Below are 19,317 nucleotides of genomic sequence, written 5' to 3'. Positions count from 1 at the left end.
ATGGTTTGGGCCTGCTTTTCTTCAGCAGGGACAGGGAAGATGGTTAAAATTGATGGGAAGATGGATGGAGCCAAATACAGGACCATTCTGGAAGAAAACCTGATGGAGTCTGCAAAAGACCTGAGACTGGGACGGAGATTTGTCTTCCAACAAGACAATGATCCAAAACATAAAGCAAAATCTACAATGGAATGGTTCAAAAATAAACATATCCAGGTGTTAGAATGGCCAAGTCAAAGTCCAGACCTGAATCCAATCGAGAATCTGTGGAAAGAACTGAAAACTGCTGTTCACAAATGCTCTCCATCCAACCTCACTGAGCTCGAGCTGTTTTGCAAGGAGGAATGGGAAAAATGTCAGTCTCTCGATGTGCAAAACTGATAGAGACATACCCCAAGCGACTTACAACTGTAATCGCAGCAAAAGGTGGCGCTACAAAGTATTAACTTAAGGGGGCTGAATAATTTTGCACGCCCAATTTTTCAGTTTTTGATTTGTTAAAAAAGTTTGAAATATCCAATAAATGTCTTTCCACTTCATTATTGTGTCCCACTTGTTGTTGATTCTTCACAAAAAAGTACAGTTTTATATCTTTATGTTTGAAGCCTGAAATGTGGCAAAAGGTCGCAAAGTTCAAGGGGGCCGAATACTTTCGCATGGCACTGGTACCAGCATCGTGCTGTAGACATTGGTTAAATGAAAGTGAAACACTATATATTTGACTCAGAACTTTGACTGCTTTCCTCTGGGCATTTAATTAGAACAAATCTCCCTTCTCAGATTGTTTCATTCCATTTTGAATTTGAAACAAGTGATCGTCAACTCCGCTCACTGGCTGGTGCTGAAGGACAAAAGTGCATACAGTTACAATCCCTCAAAGGCCTTCCTTCAAATGGTGAGTAAAAAAAAACATTGGCATTTTAATTTTAGTGTTGAAACACAAGGTAGTTGATTGTACATAGCAACATTTCAGATTAGTATAGTGATTTTCAAATGGTGACAGTTTATGGTGGTGGTGCAGGGAGAGAAATGCGTGCCATAGCTACATTTGAAGTGTTTATCAGACTCTACTTTCGGCCAAATCCCTGAAGGAGGCACAACATCAGGATTTGAATATGCAAATTGTCCGGGCAGGAAGTCAACATCAATTTGCAGAGTAAAGTATCCTCTTCCACTTCCTGGTTTCGCTGCAGCAGCTGAAAAGATGCTCGATATGCATCTCACTCACCCAAACCTAATGAAAATTGTGTTCAAGTGAATGAGCCTTAGATGTTTAAATAGCTTTTCTGTTTTGAAAAGCATTACCAACACCAGAAAAACTCTAATTAAATATATTTTTTTGAAAACTAGTCTATAAGGACTGGATATAGCCCGTGGACTGTGTGTTGGTGTAGCTATACAAGATTGGTGTTCTTTTGCAAATCAACTCTAATCTCATTTCTCTCAGGATGATATCCAGCCTGCTCAAGATGCCCTGCCTCGAAAAACAGTTCTGAAAATCAGCTCACAGCCTAGGTAAGGCACTGTACAAATCTTCCTCCCTTTTCCCTTACACATTCTGCCTGATATTATGACCCCTTTCACATTGCAAACATGATTTAGAATAAATACAGGACGTAATAGTCTGGTCAGGTTGAACAATATTAAACCTGATGACAACAGCTGTGGAATCTTTTCTTTATGACCAATTTGCCTTTCAGACTTTTCAAAGCGTTAGCAACTCGCACCAACCTGTCTATTTTCCTACAGGCCTGTGGTCGTCTACAACCCCACGGAGCAGGACCGCACGTCAGTGGTGACTGTGTATGTGAACACTCCCCACGTACGTGTGGTCACAGACCACGGTCGTCCCGTCCCCGCTCAAGTCAGCGCGGTGTGGAGCGAACCCACCACAGCCTCCACAGAGGCCTTCCAGGTACAATTGTCCATTTTTTGTTGTTAGTGTTTGTATTTAGCCTTTATTTATCCATGTGAATGTTATTTATCGATAGTTTTTTATAATGGCAGTATCAGGTAGGACTATGAGGTTACCACAGAGATTAATTGGAGATTAACTGGAGATTGATTACCAATGTGTTACCAGTTCATTGTGATTTTATTTTTTATGTTCATGTATGCTTTCCCCCACATTATATCATTTCATATGGTGTTTTCTCTTGGGGTCAGTTGTCATTCATAGCGCAGGTGCCAGCGCTGGGTCTTGGGGTGTACCTGTTAGGTGAGGCTGCGAGCGGCAGAGCGGAGACTGCAGAATACGTCTTCTTCAGGCAGAGCGGCGAGCTTTCCGTCAACGTGAAGCACTTCACAGTTAACATCCACCAGGACGCCTCCACCCCCCTCAGCATCCACAACCCCCACCTCCAGGTCTGGAGCTCCCCCATCACCGGCCTGATGGAGGTGAGACATGCACAGCATAGCATAACAAAGCATACCATTGCACGGTAAAGCATAACATGGCATAGTTTAGTAAAGCTTAGCATAGTAAAGAATAGCTTAGTAAAGTATAGTTTAGTAAAGTATAGTTTAGTAAAGCATAGTTTAGTAAAGCATAGTTTAGTAAAGCATAGCTTAGTAAAGCATAGCATAGCTTAGTAAAGCATAGCATAGTAAAGAATAGCTTAGTAAAGTAAAGCATAGCTTAGTAAAGAATAGCTTAGTAAAGTAAAGCATAGCTTAGTAAAGCATAGCTTAGTATTTGTACCAAATACAAGCTAATGTATTGCATTCTTCCCACCCCACACTAAGACCCCCATTCCACTACCTTTTCATGCTTTTGTTTTATTATATGAAAGCAAGCTTTGTTTTTATACTTACAAGACCATCAGGCTTGATTGAGCTATTTTGTCTTGTAGTAATGTGGTGCCTGCCTGTATATCCTTAAACCTTTATTTTAACAATACATGTCATTGAAAAATACAAATATTTCATAACATATTTTTGGGTCAGTAGGTACCCAACATAAGAACAGGAGGTGGTGGTGTGTTCGACTCAGTCACTCATATAGATATAGAGGTCTATAGAGCAGGTCTGCATTCCTGATTTCTGTCACCGTTAGCTTACCTGTGTCGTATTTACATAAGCTCAGAACCACTTGTTTTTCAAACATGGCCCTGTTTTATCAACTGCTGTGGTGATCAATGGGAAGTTTATCGCCTTTGTCAAAAGACTATGTAGCTTAAAGTTATATGTGTATTTCTATTTATTTTTGCAATACAGTTGATGACGCTACAATAATACACATTTACAATAGGCCTGCATCTGAAAAATACATACATACTGATATATATATATATATATATATATATATATATTATTTTAATAGCAGGACACTGCAAAGTCCATTATCCCTCTGAATAGTATGAATTAGGCTGTTTGAAAAGGTTTGAATCCAGAGTAACCTGCCCACACACTGCTGGAAGTAAAATAGACAAACCTAGCTACCGTAGTAGGTCAAAGATGTGTGCTGCAAAACCTTGGTAGAGCATGGGTGAAGTACGCATTGTGTTGCTCAGGTGAATTTCAGATCAATGCCGACTTCTCACCTAAAACACAATTTTTTTGTTTTTAATTTCCATGGTTTTTACACCGGAAGGTGACAACTACTGAAGAAGTGCATAGTACTACATTACCTGTAAACAATAATGAGTTATTGCAAAATATAAGATTTACAATCAAACGTACATTCATCAGATATAGTCAACGTTGTACATACAGTTCAGGGATGGCCACAATTGCTCTTGAAGAGCTACAAGGTTATGCAGGCTTTCTTGTTCAAGCACAGTTCTACCACACCTGTACAAAATATTTTTAAGAATACATATTTACAAATCTGACGTTGGATAGGCGGTCAAAATCCTTTAGCTACAAATGTTCTTAGTAACGCTGTACACAGCAGTCCAACCCCAGTAAAAGAGAACACATTCCCACATTTATAAATGGCATCTATCCTGGCCATTAAGCAGGCTGGGGCATTCCCTGCAGCACGAAGATTGGTGTAGAGGTCCACTGCTCTTGTGTGCATGTCAAGAGAGGGGGTAATCAAATGCTTGTTTAACAATTCAACTGCAGAGCTGGTAAGTCTGCCATTTAAGCAGTGTGTCCCTGGGATGTACCGTAGGGATGGCATGCATCTGACGGATGAGGGCAACGACGTCCTCCTTGAGAGATTGAGAGCTGGTCTCTCCACCGTAGTAGCAATGACGCACACACTAGTACTACATACATGTCACACTCCCTGTCCCTTGCCACTCAAAAATGTCCAACAAACCCCAAATCTTCTTCTTAAGAGACCCCTAATAAATCCAAATTAGCACTAGTGTGTGTGTCGGGAAAGGGAGGGGAATGTCAAAAACTATACACAAAAGAGAATGGTCAAAATATCAGGGCAGTGACGCTAACCTGTACGCTACGGTCCCTGTTAGCTAGCTTATTTGTTTGTGCTCTGATTACACACAAGTGTCCAGGTCAGAAGTTTACACAGATGACTTCAGCCATATGAAAAACCTTCCATCGCAAAATATACCTAGCACCCTCTTTTTGTTTCTCATCCAACTGGTGTTAGCTAGCTAGCTTCAGCTGCTAGCCTTCTACTAATTAGCTATTAATGTTGCGCAGCAGCCAAGTTGCTCAACCTGGTTTTAGATCTCTGAGATTCGGCTGAAAAGATGTTAGCATTGTCAGAACATTATTCCTCTGAGCTAAAGCATAGGCATGGGTTCTCGGAAACAAAACAAGTCTTCAGGTCTTCAGGCAGGATTAGTCGTCACACAAGCTCATCACATTGTTCACCAAACCACCTCAACTAGTGTAGTATTACAACGGTATATCCGTTAGCTCTCTTTATTCATGCCAAGCTGCCAATGTAATGGTGATGATGCAACTGTTGAATCCGACCTTCTTCTGACTGACATCCGCAGAGATTGCAGCTGAAAGAGGACGGCTCAGAACACCAGATCAAGGTGGAGTTTGCGTGGTACGGCACAACCAGCAACCGAGATAAAAGCGGAGCCTACTTGTTCCTGCCTGACGGGGAAGCCAAGGTAACTCGGCAACTTTATTAAACGTGATTGATTCTCCATTGTCAACGTGTAGCATTACAGCGGCACTGAAACCTTGTAAAGAAGAGAGTGCTTTCAGCTCTTACAGTAAAGGGAAAGGAGATACCAAGTCAGCTGCACAACGGAATGCATTCAACCCGAAATGTGTCTTCTGCATTTAACCCAACCACTGAATCAGAGAGTAGTTCTGTTACCCCAGTTTCCCTCTCTTTTCTCCCTTATTTGTGCTCCCTTGCCGGCACACTCTCTGTAGGAGGTATTATTGGCAGAGGATGGATGGGAGAGGGTGTGTGTGGTGGGTATGAGTGATTTGATCCCCATTGGTTTTCTGTGCTCCTCCAGATGTACTCTCCCGCTCGGCCTCCAGTGATAAGGGTTACCAAGGGATCTGTGTTCTCTGAGATCACCACTACCTTCGATCATGTGACGCACACTCTACGCCTCTATCATGTTCAAGGTAATGATGGAATGTGTGTGCGTGCGCATGTGTGGCCAATCTACAATTGACTCCATACACTGTTGCACCTGATCAGTGATCAACTAAAAGCAGTTGTACAAACATGCATGCGACCTTCATAGCCTGCATGTATCAAAATCAGAAAAACAGAACGTTGAAATATCAAAAACACCCTGAAACGTAATGTTTTGTCTTTGAAATGGGAGAAGATCCAAAACCCTGTCTGTAGATGAGCCACGCGAAGACTCACTCAGTGAGCTTACTAGGATAGTCGAGAGAGAGGGAGAGAGACGGTTTAGTCAGTGCAAAAACCTTTTGAGTGGCTTGCTTTCGAAGAGAAAATGTGTGTTGTTTTGTTTGCGTGCTCGTCGATAAAAAGGAAGCTGCAGTCATGCTACCCAGGGAGCCCCTGAAGGGCTGCATGTCATCACACAGCCAAACAGGCCTTAATTGGACCCAGCATGCAGATTTCTTACTGAAGAATGGTTTCATTGCATATTTTGACCTGAGGGTACAGTATATAGAGATACAGTCTACATGTTGCGAGAAGTATCACTATAGTTGTAATTTACCCATTTGGAATTTTTCACTGTGACATTGGTCCTCTATTAATGTATTTACGATATTTAATGGCTCAATGTTGAGACCCAATTTACTTTTTACTGCTTTTGCATTCAACTAAAGTCTATGTACTGTAACTGTGGATTTTTTCTCCTTAGATATATTTATTCATGTTTTGCATTATTTCTGGGGTTATGTTTATTTATTTTTTTCATCTGAAGAACTGGGGCAAAAAAAATTCAACTGTTTTTTTATTTCTCCTCTCGGTGGATTAATTAAGTTAGGTATGTAAAATGATATCAAACAATGCAAGATGTATTCCCCCAAAAATTACAGTACCAGTCGAAAGTTTGGACACCTACTCATTCAAGGTTTATTTTTTACTGTTTTCTACATTGTAGCGGTATTTATTAGAGAGGGTAAAGAAAGATTTTGTTCGGGCGCCAGGAAGGAAGGAGGAGATAAAGAGATGGTCAGTCCACTGAAGAACAGGAAGTCTAGGCCAAGGACTACAGCAAATGCAAGGCTTGAGTCTGCAAGTATTCCCACAGGAAGGTTAATAGTCTCACCATGCAGTTTTATTATTATACTAATCCAGCCCAAGGGAGTGGTAGGTTCTCCATTGGCCAAGTACAATGGTCCTTCCTCCCATGTTCGTAGCTCCTCATGAGGTAATGCCATGTTCTGCCACAGGGCCTCTTGCATCAGGGTGTAAGATGCCCCTGTGTCGATTATGGCCTTCCCTCTCCAGTTTCTAACACTCAGAGGAACCAATAGTTGTTGCGGAATAGGAATAAGACCGCTAGCTGTACTGTCTAAAAGCTTCATGGTGGGCATTAAGGCTGACCCAATTGTATGCAAGCCACCACGCCTGTCTAGACTTTCAGTCTTCGGTCCTTTCTGACCTTTTCCTGAATCCTGACGCTGGACATAGAGCGGGCAAGAATCTGGAGGATGTTGGACTTTACACCTCCAACACACAACTGGACATTTGTCCTGGATCTTGGGTACAAATATCTGAGACTGTTTAGCCCTAAGAGAGTTATGGGTATACTGGGATGAGGGAACGGGGTTTTTAGTTTGGAGGTGGTGCTTCCAGTCCTTCTCAAAATGAGTCCCAAGACGCACCAGATCATCCACATTTTCCACACGTTCTCGAAGTTGACTAGCAAGGCGGGGAACCATGTTCTTAAGAAGGAGTTTAACCATCTCCTGCTCAGTAATGTCAGCCTTCCATCTCCTACATAGAACTCGATAGGAGAAGGCAAAGTCCCGTATTGGCTCTGCTTCACCCTGGACTCTGTTACGAACACGTTCCGCCAGTTCATCCCCATAGTCCTCTGAGAGGAAGGCTAAGAGGAACATTTTTTAAACTCCTCCCAGGTTGACACATGTTCACGGGCTATCTCCCACCAGTCTCTTGCTGTACCATGGAGAACACTGCAGAGGGTAGCAAGAACCTCCAAGTCAGTAAGGGGCCGGATAGAAAGAAAATCATTACACTTAGATAAGAAAAACAGTGGATCAACATCATCTTCTGGGCTGCCAAAAGTGGGGAAAAGTAGTTTGATAGGGAGGGAGCGCTCTAGAGGAGGCATGACAATGGCAGCGGGAGTTCTGTTGTTTAACAATATCTTCAGAGGGGTTTTTGTAGTACTACCTGTTCCTATTCCCTTACTGGCCAAGCCAGTGGCAGAGGTAAAACCTGAGGGAGGTGCAGAAGATTTGTCCAGAAGGGAAAAGCACTGCATTACCTCCTGGTGCAGCCCTTCCAGTTGAAGGTCTGTGGCCTTCTGTGCTTTTTCCATCTCATTAACGGTGTCCTTTTGAGTCTGTTCAATCAAAAATCGTAGCTCCGCTGTGAGAGAGTTCTTCATGTCCTCCATAACTTCCTTCAGATAAGAACACACTCCCTTCACAACAGAGGCTGACTCTTCTGCTCTCTGTTTTTGTTCGTCCTCAAGTAAGAGTATGACTTGATGATGGTTAGTTTCCATTTGTGTTTTGAACCGGTGCAGTTTTCCTTGAATATCCTGCTTCAGAGAATCTTGTAAATATTTCTGCCTCTGAACAATTTGTTGTTGGTTTTCCTCCATTTGACAGGGAAGGTAATCCAACCTCCGCTGCACATCTGTCTGATGAGCCTCCACACATTCACTGAGTTTGCGAATTGCATTCTCCTGCATTGTCAAACTATGATTGGTGTGTGTCCATTGATGTTCCAGTTGTCCAGTGATCACAGAGACACCTCTCCCAGTCTCTCTGGACAGGGTAACCGGAAGGGTTTGAGGGGAGGGTAATGGTGGAGATGTTATAGGTGAGCCAGAAGCCTGGGGATTAGGGGCAGTGCTATCCAACTCCATTAGTTCATCGAGTCCTTCCACAATGAAAGAATCCCGAGCATGATTACCGTCAGGTGTGTCCACATTGACACAGTATGGGGTTCCAACAAAAGACATGATTCAACCTTGTGTGGATGGTGTCATGGGTGTTTCTCTTCAAGTCCCTGTTCGGGCGCCAATTCTGTAGCGGTATTTATTAGAGAGGGTAAAGAAAGATTTTGTTCGGGCGCCAGGCAGGTATTAACCATGCCGAAAGGAAAAGAGTAGAATAGAGAGAGTACCACTACCAGACACACACACATCAGCAGAAGAGACTGCCTAGAGGGTAGCCTGTTTACCAGATAGCCAGTGGAGAGAAAAGAGAATACACACCATATAAAACCCACATCACAACACAGGGGTAACCCAAACAAGAATACCTCATACAATAATACTAATAATGGCAGAACAATTCCACAGCAACTTCATACAAGAACGAACATAGTCATCAACATAGGATTTGCAATAATCTGTATTATTTTCTAGTGGATGAGTGCAGAGGGTATAAATGTGGGGGTGTTCATCGACACAACAAAGGCCTTAAAAATGTCCACAGTCTTCACGGCCACATGTCATTAGTACACCCCACCTCAATACAGTTCACATAATATACAACTTGCAAGCAACCTACTAAAATGTCCCTCCAAACACTTCTGGCAGGGAAATAATAGTCCAGCTCTAATGAACTTCAATGGGAAGTGCATTTGAAAAATAGAGAGTCTGTTGCAGGGTAAAGCACTGGAATGAGAGGGAAGAGAAAGAGAAAAAGATAAGAGAGATCTTAGCTGTGGTCTTCAGGCGTGCAGGTGTACTGTCTGACTGTCCGATGGTTTGTTGGTTTGTATGTTAAAGCTTCGCAACAATGTTGCTACTAATCCATGCGATCCATAACAGGCGCGGTCCCAAACGAAAACAACCACGACCTAGAGCGATTACACCGATGATTGAGTTATATACTCTATAAACTACACACGCTGAAAACAAACAAAACTTCTGCAGCACAGCACACACAATCAAACTGTCGCGCCACCCAAGAGCCCCTCCCCAAAAAGCTGAACGAGCTCTCTTTATCTCCTCCTTCCTTACTGCTCATGCGCTCTTAAAGTGGCAGCGCACGGTGAAGGCTCCGAGCAGATTTCGCCACAACATTGTAGAATAATAGTGAAGACATCAAAACTATGAAATAACGCATATGGAATCATGTACAGTCGTGGCCAAAAGTTTTGAGAATGACACAAATATTAATTTTCACAAAGTCTGCTGCCTCAATTTGTATGATGGCAATTTGCATTTACTTCAGAATGTTATGAAGAGTGATCAGATGAATTGCAATTAATTGCAAAGTCCCTATTTGCCATGCAAATGAACTGAATCCCCCCCCCCAAAAAAATCCACTGCATTTCAGCCCTGCCACAAAAGGACCAGCTGACATCATGTCAGTGATTCTCTCGTTAACACAGGTGTGAGTGTTGACGAGGACAAGGATGGAGATCACGCTGTCATGCTGATGCTGAGTGGTGCTTGGAATCTTTTTTCTTCCTCTGTTAACCATCGTTACCTGCAAGGAAACACATGCCTTCATCATTGCTTTGCACAAAAAGGGCTTCACAGGCAAGGATATTGCTGCCAGTAAGATTGCACCTTAATCAACCATTTATCAGATCATCAAGAACTTCAAGGAGAGCGGTTCAATTGTTGTGAAGAAGGCTTCAGGGCGCCCAAGAAAGTCCAGCAAGCACCAGGACCATCTCCTAAAGTTGATTCAGCTGTGGGATTGGGGCACCACCAGTACAGAGCTTTCTCAGGAATGGCAGCAGGCAGGTGTGAGTGCATCTGCACGCACAGTGAGTCGAAGACTTTTGGAGGATGGCCTGGTGTCAAGAAGGGCAGCAAAGAAGCCACTTCTCTCCAGGAAAAACATCAGGGACAGACTGATATTCTGCAAAAGATACAGGGATTGGACTGCTAAGGACGGGGGTAAAGTCATTTTCTCTGATGTATCGCCTTTCCGATTGTTTGAGGCATCCAGAAAAAAGCTTGTCCGGAGAAGACAAGGTGAGCGCTACCATCAGTCCTGTGCCATGCCAATAGTGAAGCATCCTGAGACCATTCATGTGTGGGGTTGCTTCTCAGCCAAGGGAGTGGGCTCACTCACAATTGTGCCTAAGAACACAGCCATGAATAAGGAATGGTACCAACACATCCTCCGAGAGCAACTTCTCCCAACCTTCCAGTAACAGTTTGACGAACAATGCCTTTTCCAGCATAATGGAGCACCTTGCCACAAGGCAAAAGTGATAACTAAGTGGCTCGGAACAAAACATCAATATTTTGGGTCCATGGCCAGGAAGCTCCCCAGACCTTAATCTCATTGAGAACTTGTGGTCAATCCTCAAGAGGCGGGTGGACAAACAAAAACCCACAAATTCGGACAAACTTCAAGCATTGATTATGCAAGAATGGGCTGCCATCAGTCAGGATGTGGCCCAGAAGTTAATTGACAGCATGCCAGGGCGGATTGCAGAGGTCTTGAAAAAGAAGGGTCAACACTGCAAATATTGACTCTTTGCATCAACTTCATGTAATTGTCAATAAAAGCCTTTGACACTTATGAAATGCTTGTAATTATAGTTCAGTATTCCATAGTAACATCTGACAAAAATATCTAAAGACACTGAAGCAGCAAACTTTGTGGAAATTAATATTTGTGTCATTCTCAAAACTTTTGGCCATGACTGTAAGTACATGATTTCATATGTGTTATTTCATAGTTTTGATGTTTTCACTATCATTCTACAATGTAGTAAGTAGTACAAATAAAGAAAAACCCTTGAATGAGTAGGTGTGTCCAAACCTTTTGACTGGTACTGTATGTATTCGGAGACTCACTAGGAGTATAATTAATACCTCGAAATCAAGCCAAAAGAGGAAGGAAGCTTATAAATATGTGCTGTGAATATGCTCTGTGATTGTGTTAGTGTTCTCTTTCTTTCTCTCTCTCTCTCTCTCTCTCTCTCTAGGTGTGGAGGGCCAGTCGGTGGAGATCTGTAACTCGGTAGATATAAGGGGGGAGTTCAACCGTGAAATTACAATGAGGTTAACATCAGATGTGGACAGCAAGGATCGATTCTTCACAGACCTCAACGGATTCCAGGTACTGTTACTGTATGACCTGGCTCTCTCTCTCTCTCTCCCTTTCACTCGCTCTCTCATCCCCTCCCCTCCCTACTCAGGCACTGCCCCCAGATCATTCAATGAGTGAATGAGAATTTTATTTTGTACACACTGAAGGATACGTGTACAGGGAAAACGGTCACAGCTCTTCGAGGGCCACTTTGAAAGGAAATGTAGCCCTGCAGTCACCCCTGATATTTAAGATATCACAGACACATGCATAGAGTGAAGAAAACACGGACAAAGAGCAACCGTACACAAGTTAAACACGGTGGAACATTTTCATTTTCATTTCTAGTAGGAATGCACAATTACAGCCCAGTCCCTAGCTATCCCGTTGTGAGAAAGCACTCCACAATATAACGGAGCCACATATACCAGAGCAAATACTGCTTTTCTTGCTTCTGAACTGGAGATTTCTATGCGAGACTGTGCATGGACATTGAGCATGTCAACAGTTACGACAAGAGCAATTAACTATGATACAAATGGCTCGTAGCATTAGCTTGACATCAAATGTACATAGAACTGGCTGAATGGGGGTATATTAGATGTCCAAATTCGTATAAATGACTTCTTGGACGTCTTCCATTTTGTCATGACAAAGTTTTGAATTGAAAACGAAGTCAGAAATGCAGATTTAAAGGATTACATTTTGTTCAGGGGAGAATCTTTCGACAGATCAGTGTCTGAGCTCCTTTGCCAATTAGACCCTCTGCCGTAATTCTAGTGAGAGGCAGTGTTTTCCCTCAAAATCTCCATTTGCATGGTTTTGGCAGTCGGACCTTACTTTCAGTGATTAAGAGGGATTTACTGCCATCAGAGATTAAATATATTTTTCTCCGACATCAACGCTTCATGCAAACAAACAATAGACAACCCAGCTGAACAGCTTCCCATACCCATTGTAGTCAAAACAAAGACGGTCGGCTTAAGATCCCACTCAACACACTTGCTCACTGGTGATACAGTATGTGTGGGGCCCGTAGTTTTTCCCTTGTAGGATAAACTGTGGGTCCTTGTTGAAGCCTTTAAAACTTCTTAGGGATAGGCTTCCCACTAGCGGGACAACTTCCTGTGAATCTGGAGGGCGCGCAATTCAAATAAATAATCATAAAAATTATGGATATTAAACATTTAGGTACATATAAGTGTCTTATATCGGCTGAAAGCTTACATTCTTGTTAATCTAACTGCACTGTCCGATTTACAGTAGCTATTACAGCGAAAACATGCCATGCGATTGTTTGAGTACGGCGCCCCACATCAAGATATTTTTCCACTGGTACAGGTTTCATACATTCAAAAATAACGATTAAATATTCACTTACTTTTTGAAAATCTTCCTCTGATTTCTCATCCAAAGGGTCCCAGCTGTAACATGTAGTGTCAGATTGTTAGATCAAATCCTACTTTACATCCCAAAAAGTATGTTTAGTCGTTCAATGTGCAGAGAAAATCTACCTCTAAACTTTGTTTCAACAAGTCAAAATACATTTCTATTTATTCCTCAGATACCCTAAAATTGTAATCAAACTATAATACTTCTTACGGAAATAAGTATGTTCAATAGGAAACCGATTTTAGCAGTGGGGTATTGTCTTCATGGGGCGCGCAAACACGAATTTCCAAGACTGTGTCCCTGTACGACAACTGATATTTCTTATTCGTTTTTGAAGTTACAAGCCTGAAACATTGAACAAAGACTACTGACACCCTGTGGAAGCCATATGAATTGCATCCAGAGAGCTAATTTTCAATATGACCTTTTACTTGCCATTTGTCTCTCTCAAAAAAAATCTGGTTGGTTTTTCTTTAGATTTTCTCCTACCATATCGATTGTGTTATATTCTCCTACATTATTTTAACATTTCTACAAACTTCAAAGTGTTTTCTTTCCAATGGTACTAATTCTATGCATATCCTGGCCTGAGCAACAGGCAGTTTACTTTGGGCACGTCATTCAGGCAGAAATGGAGAAAAAAGGGGCCTAGCCCTAACTAGGGCCTTAAGGTTTTCCTAGTCAGGTCACGTGGTTCCTCAACATCACCTTGATATGTGACCAGAGACGGAAGAGGAAGTGAGACAGCTTTTTTTCTGGTTAATCAATGAACTAAGCAGACCAGACCCAGCTGCTATCGCAATGGTGCCTATGGGAGAGTCACCCCTTAAGCAGACCTGTGACATTTTTTTTTTCAATGGTAAAAGTAATCAAATCAAATTATTTGTCACATACTTCGAAAAAACAACAGGTGAAGACTAACAGTGAAATCCTTACTTACGGACCCTTCCCAACAATGCAGAGAGAAAAAATGTAAATTACAGGGGGAAAAATGATAGCACAATAAATAAATACACAATGAGTAACGATAACTTGGCTATATACAGAGAGTACCATAATCGATTCGATGTGCAGGGGTACAAATTACTTGAGGTAAACATGTACATATAGGTAGGGTTAAAGTGACTAGGCAACAGGACAGATAATAAACAGTAGCAACAGCGTATGTAATGAGTCAAAAGACTTAGTGCAAAAAGGGTCAATGCAGATACTCCAGGTAGCTATTTGGTTAACTATTTAACTAACCATTTCGCAATCTTATGGCTTGGGGGTAGAAGCTGTTCAGGGTCCTGTCGGTTCCAAACTTGGTGCATCGGTACCGTTTGCCATGCAGTAGCAGAGAGAAATGTCTATGACTTGGGTGGCTGGAGTTTTTGACAATTTTTTGGGCCTTCCTCTGACACCGCCTGGTATAGAGGTCCTGAATGGCAGGGAGCTCGGCCCCAGTGATGTGCTGGGCTGTACACACTACCCTCTGTAGCGCCTTGCGGTCGAATGCCAAGCAGTTGACATACCAAGCGATAATGCAGCCAGTCAAGATGCTTTCAATGGTGCAGCTGTAGAACTTTTTCCAGATCTGGGGGCCCATCCAAATCTTTTCAGCCTTTTGAGGGGGGAAAGGCATTGTCGTGCTTTCTTCGCAACTGTGTTAGTGTGTGTGGACCATGTTAATTCTTTAGTGATGTTGACACCGAGGAATTTGAAGGTCTGGACCTGCTCCACTATAGCCCAGTCGATGTGGATGGGGGCGTTCTCAGCCCTCTGTTTCCTGTAGTCCACGATCAGCTCCTTTGTCTTGCTGACGTTGAGGGTAAAGTTATTGTCCTGGCACCACACTGCCAGGTCACTGACATACTGACATCCTCATTATAGGCTGTCTCATTGTTGGGGTGGCAGGGTAGCCTAGTGGTTAGAGTGTTGGACTAGTAACCGGAAGGTTGCAAGTTCAAACCCCTGAGCTGACAAGGTACAAATCTGTCGTTCTGCCCCTGAACAGGCAGTTAACCCACTGTTCCTAGGCCGTCATTGAAAGTAAGAATTTGTTCTTAACTGACTTGCCTAGTTAAATAAAGGTAAAATTTAAAAATTTAAATTACCAACTGGGTCAGGGAGAGGTTGAAAATGTCAGTGAAGATACTTGCCAGCTGGTCAGCACATGAGTGGGACATCTTCATTTATCCACCATCTTTGATGTGATTTTCTTGCAGATCCAGTCTAGAAAAACCATGGCCAAACTTCCCCTCCAGGCAAACTTTTACCCCATGACCAGTATGGCCTACCTTCAGGACCCCGGCACCAGACTGACCCTCCTCACCGCACAGTCCCTGGGCTCCGCCAGCCTCAAGAGTGGTGAGTGAAGGCCTGGGGATTTGTTTTCTGTTGTCTATTGGAAGGAGGGCATCAGTACTTTAATTGTCCAGGAAAGATGACATCCCTGCTCGGTTCTAAGATTACCATCTGTACAGTACATAGTGTCATCTGCTATTTTGGCACCAGGATGTGAAAAGAAGGAGAGATATGACTTGATTTAAAATGAGTGCAATTTTTATCGTGCTGTTTCTTGCCAAGCAATACATGTATATACACATTTCTGTTATGTAAACAGAAGGCAATGTGATATTGAATGTGATCAACTTTGACCTTTTCCCCTCCAGGCCAATTGGAGGTGATCATGGACCGTCGGCTGAACCAGGATGATAACCGCGGGATGGGCCAGGGCGTCCTGGACAACAAAGTTACTGCCAGCTCCTTCCGCCTGCTACTGGAGAAGAGGGCCAAGACCGATGGGGTACTAATACCAGGAATTTGAAGCAATTTTGTCCTTTTCGTAGTTACTGTAGAGTGTAGCTCTATTGTAGGTTTACTGAGGTTCACTGACCATGGAGACTTGATTAAGACGATTAAGGTTCAAACATTGTCATTATAGTACATTATGATCAATCCTCTCTTTTCCCAGTTACTTTTGCACCAGAGTATTGCCCTAACCCGTCCATGTCTCTGCTTTGATATTTCCAGGGGGAGAAACTCTCTACCCTCAGCTACCCGTCTCTGCTGAGTCACGTGTCGTCGCTGTACCTGAACCACCCTCTGATCCCCATGGCTGTGAGCACGGAGGCAGAGTCCCGGTCTCTATCCCCCTTAAGCCCTCTGGCCTCATCACTGCCTTGTGACGTCCACTTGGTCAACCTACGCACCATCCAGTCCAAGGTGAAGGTTTTCGTATTGCTACATAATACTTTCTTCTCTTTTCTCTCTGTGGAGCCGCAACAAGCCGCACATCCTGTTACTCTTTTACCTGTGTAGTAATGTTTTCATTTACGTTGCGTTAACATGTTGTTACCTAGTGATTTAATCGTTGCGTTGTACTTGCATATTCATGGCGTTCGGGACATTTTTCGAATGAACCCGTTCCTTATTCCCCAAAAAAGAAACGCTCGCGTCATTTGCTACTGTATTCAAACGATGAATTACTATGTAACATGTTAATACAATGCTGTTGACACAGTACTTACAGTGGTACTACATAGGAGCAACTCCTTACAAAGAGTTACCAGGTTTTCTAAAGTGATGAGTGCACCGCTGTGCTCTCATAGTCATTGTCTTTAATATGATTAAGCGCATCCCTGACTGTATGGATTACCCTGGCTGTATGGAATACTGGCTTAATTGCTTGTTAGAACAAAACACACACTCAGCACTCCTCCAAGGGGCTCTCCATTCATTTCCTTATATAATCTCTGTAAATATACACTACATCTGTATGTTGTAAGTCTTCTATGATCTCCTCTTTGTTGTTGCATGGCCCATCAACTCTGATGACACCGCCGTCTATCATGTCAAAGATCGAGCTAATTGTTCCGGGGATCCGCCGACCAATTTGCTCGATTATCGATTGTACAGGCACGCTCAGACATCCAATTTGACTCTGAGAACAAATCAAAAGAGGAGACGGGCAGAATCGTTGAATGTGTTTTCGACGAGGGCTTTGTACTCATTTATACAAATACTCACATGATGACACCACTGCCGCTACTACCTACTACTAACACACTTAGTATGCACTGTGGCATCTCCATATACTCAGCCAGGAACTGTGGATGTAAAAACAAAAAAAAACTGTTTCTGAAATGGGAATGAAATTGACTGCAGTAACCCTGTTTCAGAGTCCGAACCTGGGTTCAAATACTATTTAAAATCTTTTGTTCTTTCTTGCCTGGTATTCCAGATAGGTGGGGTGGGGTTTGCGGTATTGAGACTATTCTATTGGTCCATTCATCCAGACTAGCTCAATAAAGCACTGATAAAGTGTTTGAAATTATGTAGAACAGTATTTGAACCCAGGTCTGTTGCAGAAGCAGCACCTCGAACATGGCTGTGGAAATGCAGCTGACCTGTGAAAGGGTGGTCTCTATAATTGCCCCAGTGTTTAGGCTGAAGGGGGGGGTAGAACAGGAGGGGTCTTTATGGGGACTGAAGTTTCTCACTGGTCCTACAGGAGGAAGGGGGTGGGCCGTCGGACGAGGCGGCTTTGATTCTGCACAGAAAAGGCTTTGACTGCGCCCTCTCGAATAGGAACACAGGGCTACTGTGTGCCACCACGCAGGGGAAGGTAAGGCCTGCCACACACATGCCGGCACACTAGCACACACAGGAACACACACGTTATACACACACACACACAAATGAAAGTTGTGATCAAACACTTTATTAATTAGTGATTAAAGGGAATTTGAACCTGAGGGTTGCACGCAATGCTCTTTATTCAAGCAGCTAGTAGTGTTACAGAAATTAACTTCCCCTCCAGCAAAAAAGCTCAAGAGTCACTTGCCACAGAAAATGTGCAGTGAGGAAGGAAATTCCTTTCATTACATTTCCTCCTTTTCCAATGTCATGACAACTGTAACAATGCAACCATAATCAGTTTAAGTGAATACTTATCTCTCTCCAAGAGGAAAATCAAGGCTGTTATGACCAAGAGTGTGTTCATTAGAAAATGGCCAGAGTAGATGGTGAAATCTCTGTTGACCCAGGCACTTAATCTTAATATATTTAATAAGCCTGTTAAGTGTCCAGTTATATTAATAGCTTCTAAAAGGAAAGGGTATTTCATCGTTATCATCGGTGTCAATATTTTTTATTAAACCTATCCATCAACGCCTTTCATAATGGGTTTTCCTATTCAAACATGCGGGTATAATGCCATTGTTCATGTTTGGATTGGTTTTCTCACAGATCCGCATGGGGAAGCTGTTTTCTGAACTGAAATTCCAGAGCATCACCCCTGCGTCTCTTACTCTGATGCACACGCCTGAGAAAGGGTCGAACCAAGAGGAAATCAGCCTTAAGCCAATGGAGATCAGCACATACCGTGTGCAGCTGACATGAGCGCTGGCCAGAGAGTCGGTGATCGCCACGGAACATGCCCAACATCCGGCCTCTGTTCCTGTGCCGAAAAAACATAGTCAGCGAGGCTATGCAGAAGCCTGAAATGCATAGGACATCCTTGGAACAGACAGAAGGAGGGAAAGAGGAAGAAGAGAGGGAGGACGAGAAGGAAGGAGAGAGGTGGAGAAGGAAAGAGAGGCAGGAGAAGTAAATGGAACTTGCTTAAGCTTAATTCTACAAGTGCAATATTATATTGTTTGAGTCCAGTATACCTAGTTATGCTGCAGTCTCAGGTTCTGTATGTGTTGGGAACGTTTGTGTTGCAATTTCACATGAACTCACTCTATTGGGAAGACCACATGTTCAGATTTCCTTTTTCCACAGATATGATTTTGTACAATGTGATTCTTTGTTTTCTTTATACCGAGGTATGGCTTCAATCATAGTGAATATTGCTTCATGTCCTTGGCGTGCCTGAAAAAAGATTTGAAGGCCAACTGATTCTAAATATTAATTCAATATTTTTTTAGCGGTCAACATTTATATGTGATAAATTGTTAATTGCAAGTGAGATCTTGTTTTGTTGTTCGTTCCAAAGAGCAAGAAATGTGCCTTATTTCACAGTTTTATAATGAGCCTTATGTACATATCTTTGTATGTTGGTCTTGGGAGAAAATTGTCACTTACAATTTGCTGTCGATGCAAAATGAATGCATTTCATAGTTGATGTCACAAGATTGACATGTGGTACATTAATTGATATGGGTCTGTTATTGTGACCTTCATACAGTGGGGAGAACAAGTATTTGATACACTGCCGATTTTGCTGATTTTCCTACTTACAAAGCATGTAGAGGTCTGTAATTTTTATCATAGGTACACTTCAACTGTGAGAGACCGAATCCAAAACAAAAATCCAGAAAATCACATTGTATGATTTTTAAGTAATTAATTTGCATT

The 19,317-nt window shown here is 42.6% G+C and overlaps 1 protein-coding gene across 2 annotated transcripts in view; it reads left to right on the top strand.

The window, feature by feature from the left end:
* Positions 1 to 18,928, top strand: part of man2a1 (mannosidase, alpha, class 2A, member 1) — a 71,607-nt gene extending 52,679 nt beyond the window's left edge. For both annotated transcript variants that reach the window (XM_024373217.2, XM_024373218.2), the window contains exons 11-22: positions 781 to 895; positions 1,448 to 1,515; positions 1,750 to 1,915; positions 2,167 to 2,397; positions 4,917 to 5,039; positions 5,400 to 5,514; positions 11,477 to 11,610; positions 15,180 to 15,321; positions 15,627 to 15,760; positions 15,988 to 16,179; positions 17,468 to 17,581; positions 18,205 to 18,928. In XM_024373217.2, the coding sequence (XP_024228985.1) occupies positions 781 to 895; positions 1,448 to 1,515; positions 1,750 to 1,915; positions 2,167 to 2,397; positions 4,917 to 5,039; positions 5,400 to 5,514; positions 11,477 to 11,610; positions 15,180 to 15,321; positions 15,627 to 15,760; positions 15,988 to 16,179; positions 17,468 to 17,581; positions 18,205 to 18,357 (1,687 nt within the window). In that variant the 3' untranslated portion in view covers positions 18,358 to 18,928. The remainder of the gene's footprint in view (positions 1 to 780; positions 896 to 1,447; positions 1,516 to 1,749; positions 1,916 to 2,166; positions 2,398 to 4,916; positions 5,040 to 5,399; positions 5,515 to 11,476; positions 11,611 to 15,179; positions 15,322 to 15,626; positions 15,761 to 15,987; positions 16,180 to 17,467; positions 17,582 to 18,204) is intronic.
* The last annotated feature ends 389 nt before the right edge of the window (positions 18,929 to 19,317 follow it).

The sequence above is a fragment of the Oncorhynchus tshawytscha genome, linkage group LG20 (assembly GCF_018296145.1).
Source record: "Oncorhynchus tshawytscha isolate Ot180627B linkage group LG20, Otsh_v2.0, whole genome shotgun sequence".
Classification (NCBI taxonomy): Eukaryota; Metazoa; Chordata; class Actinopteri; order Salmoniformes; family Salmonidae; genus Oncorhynchus; species Oncorhynchus tshawytscha.
This window is presented reverse-complemented; position numbering and strand designations above follow the sequence as displayed.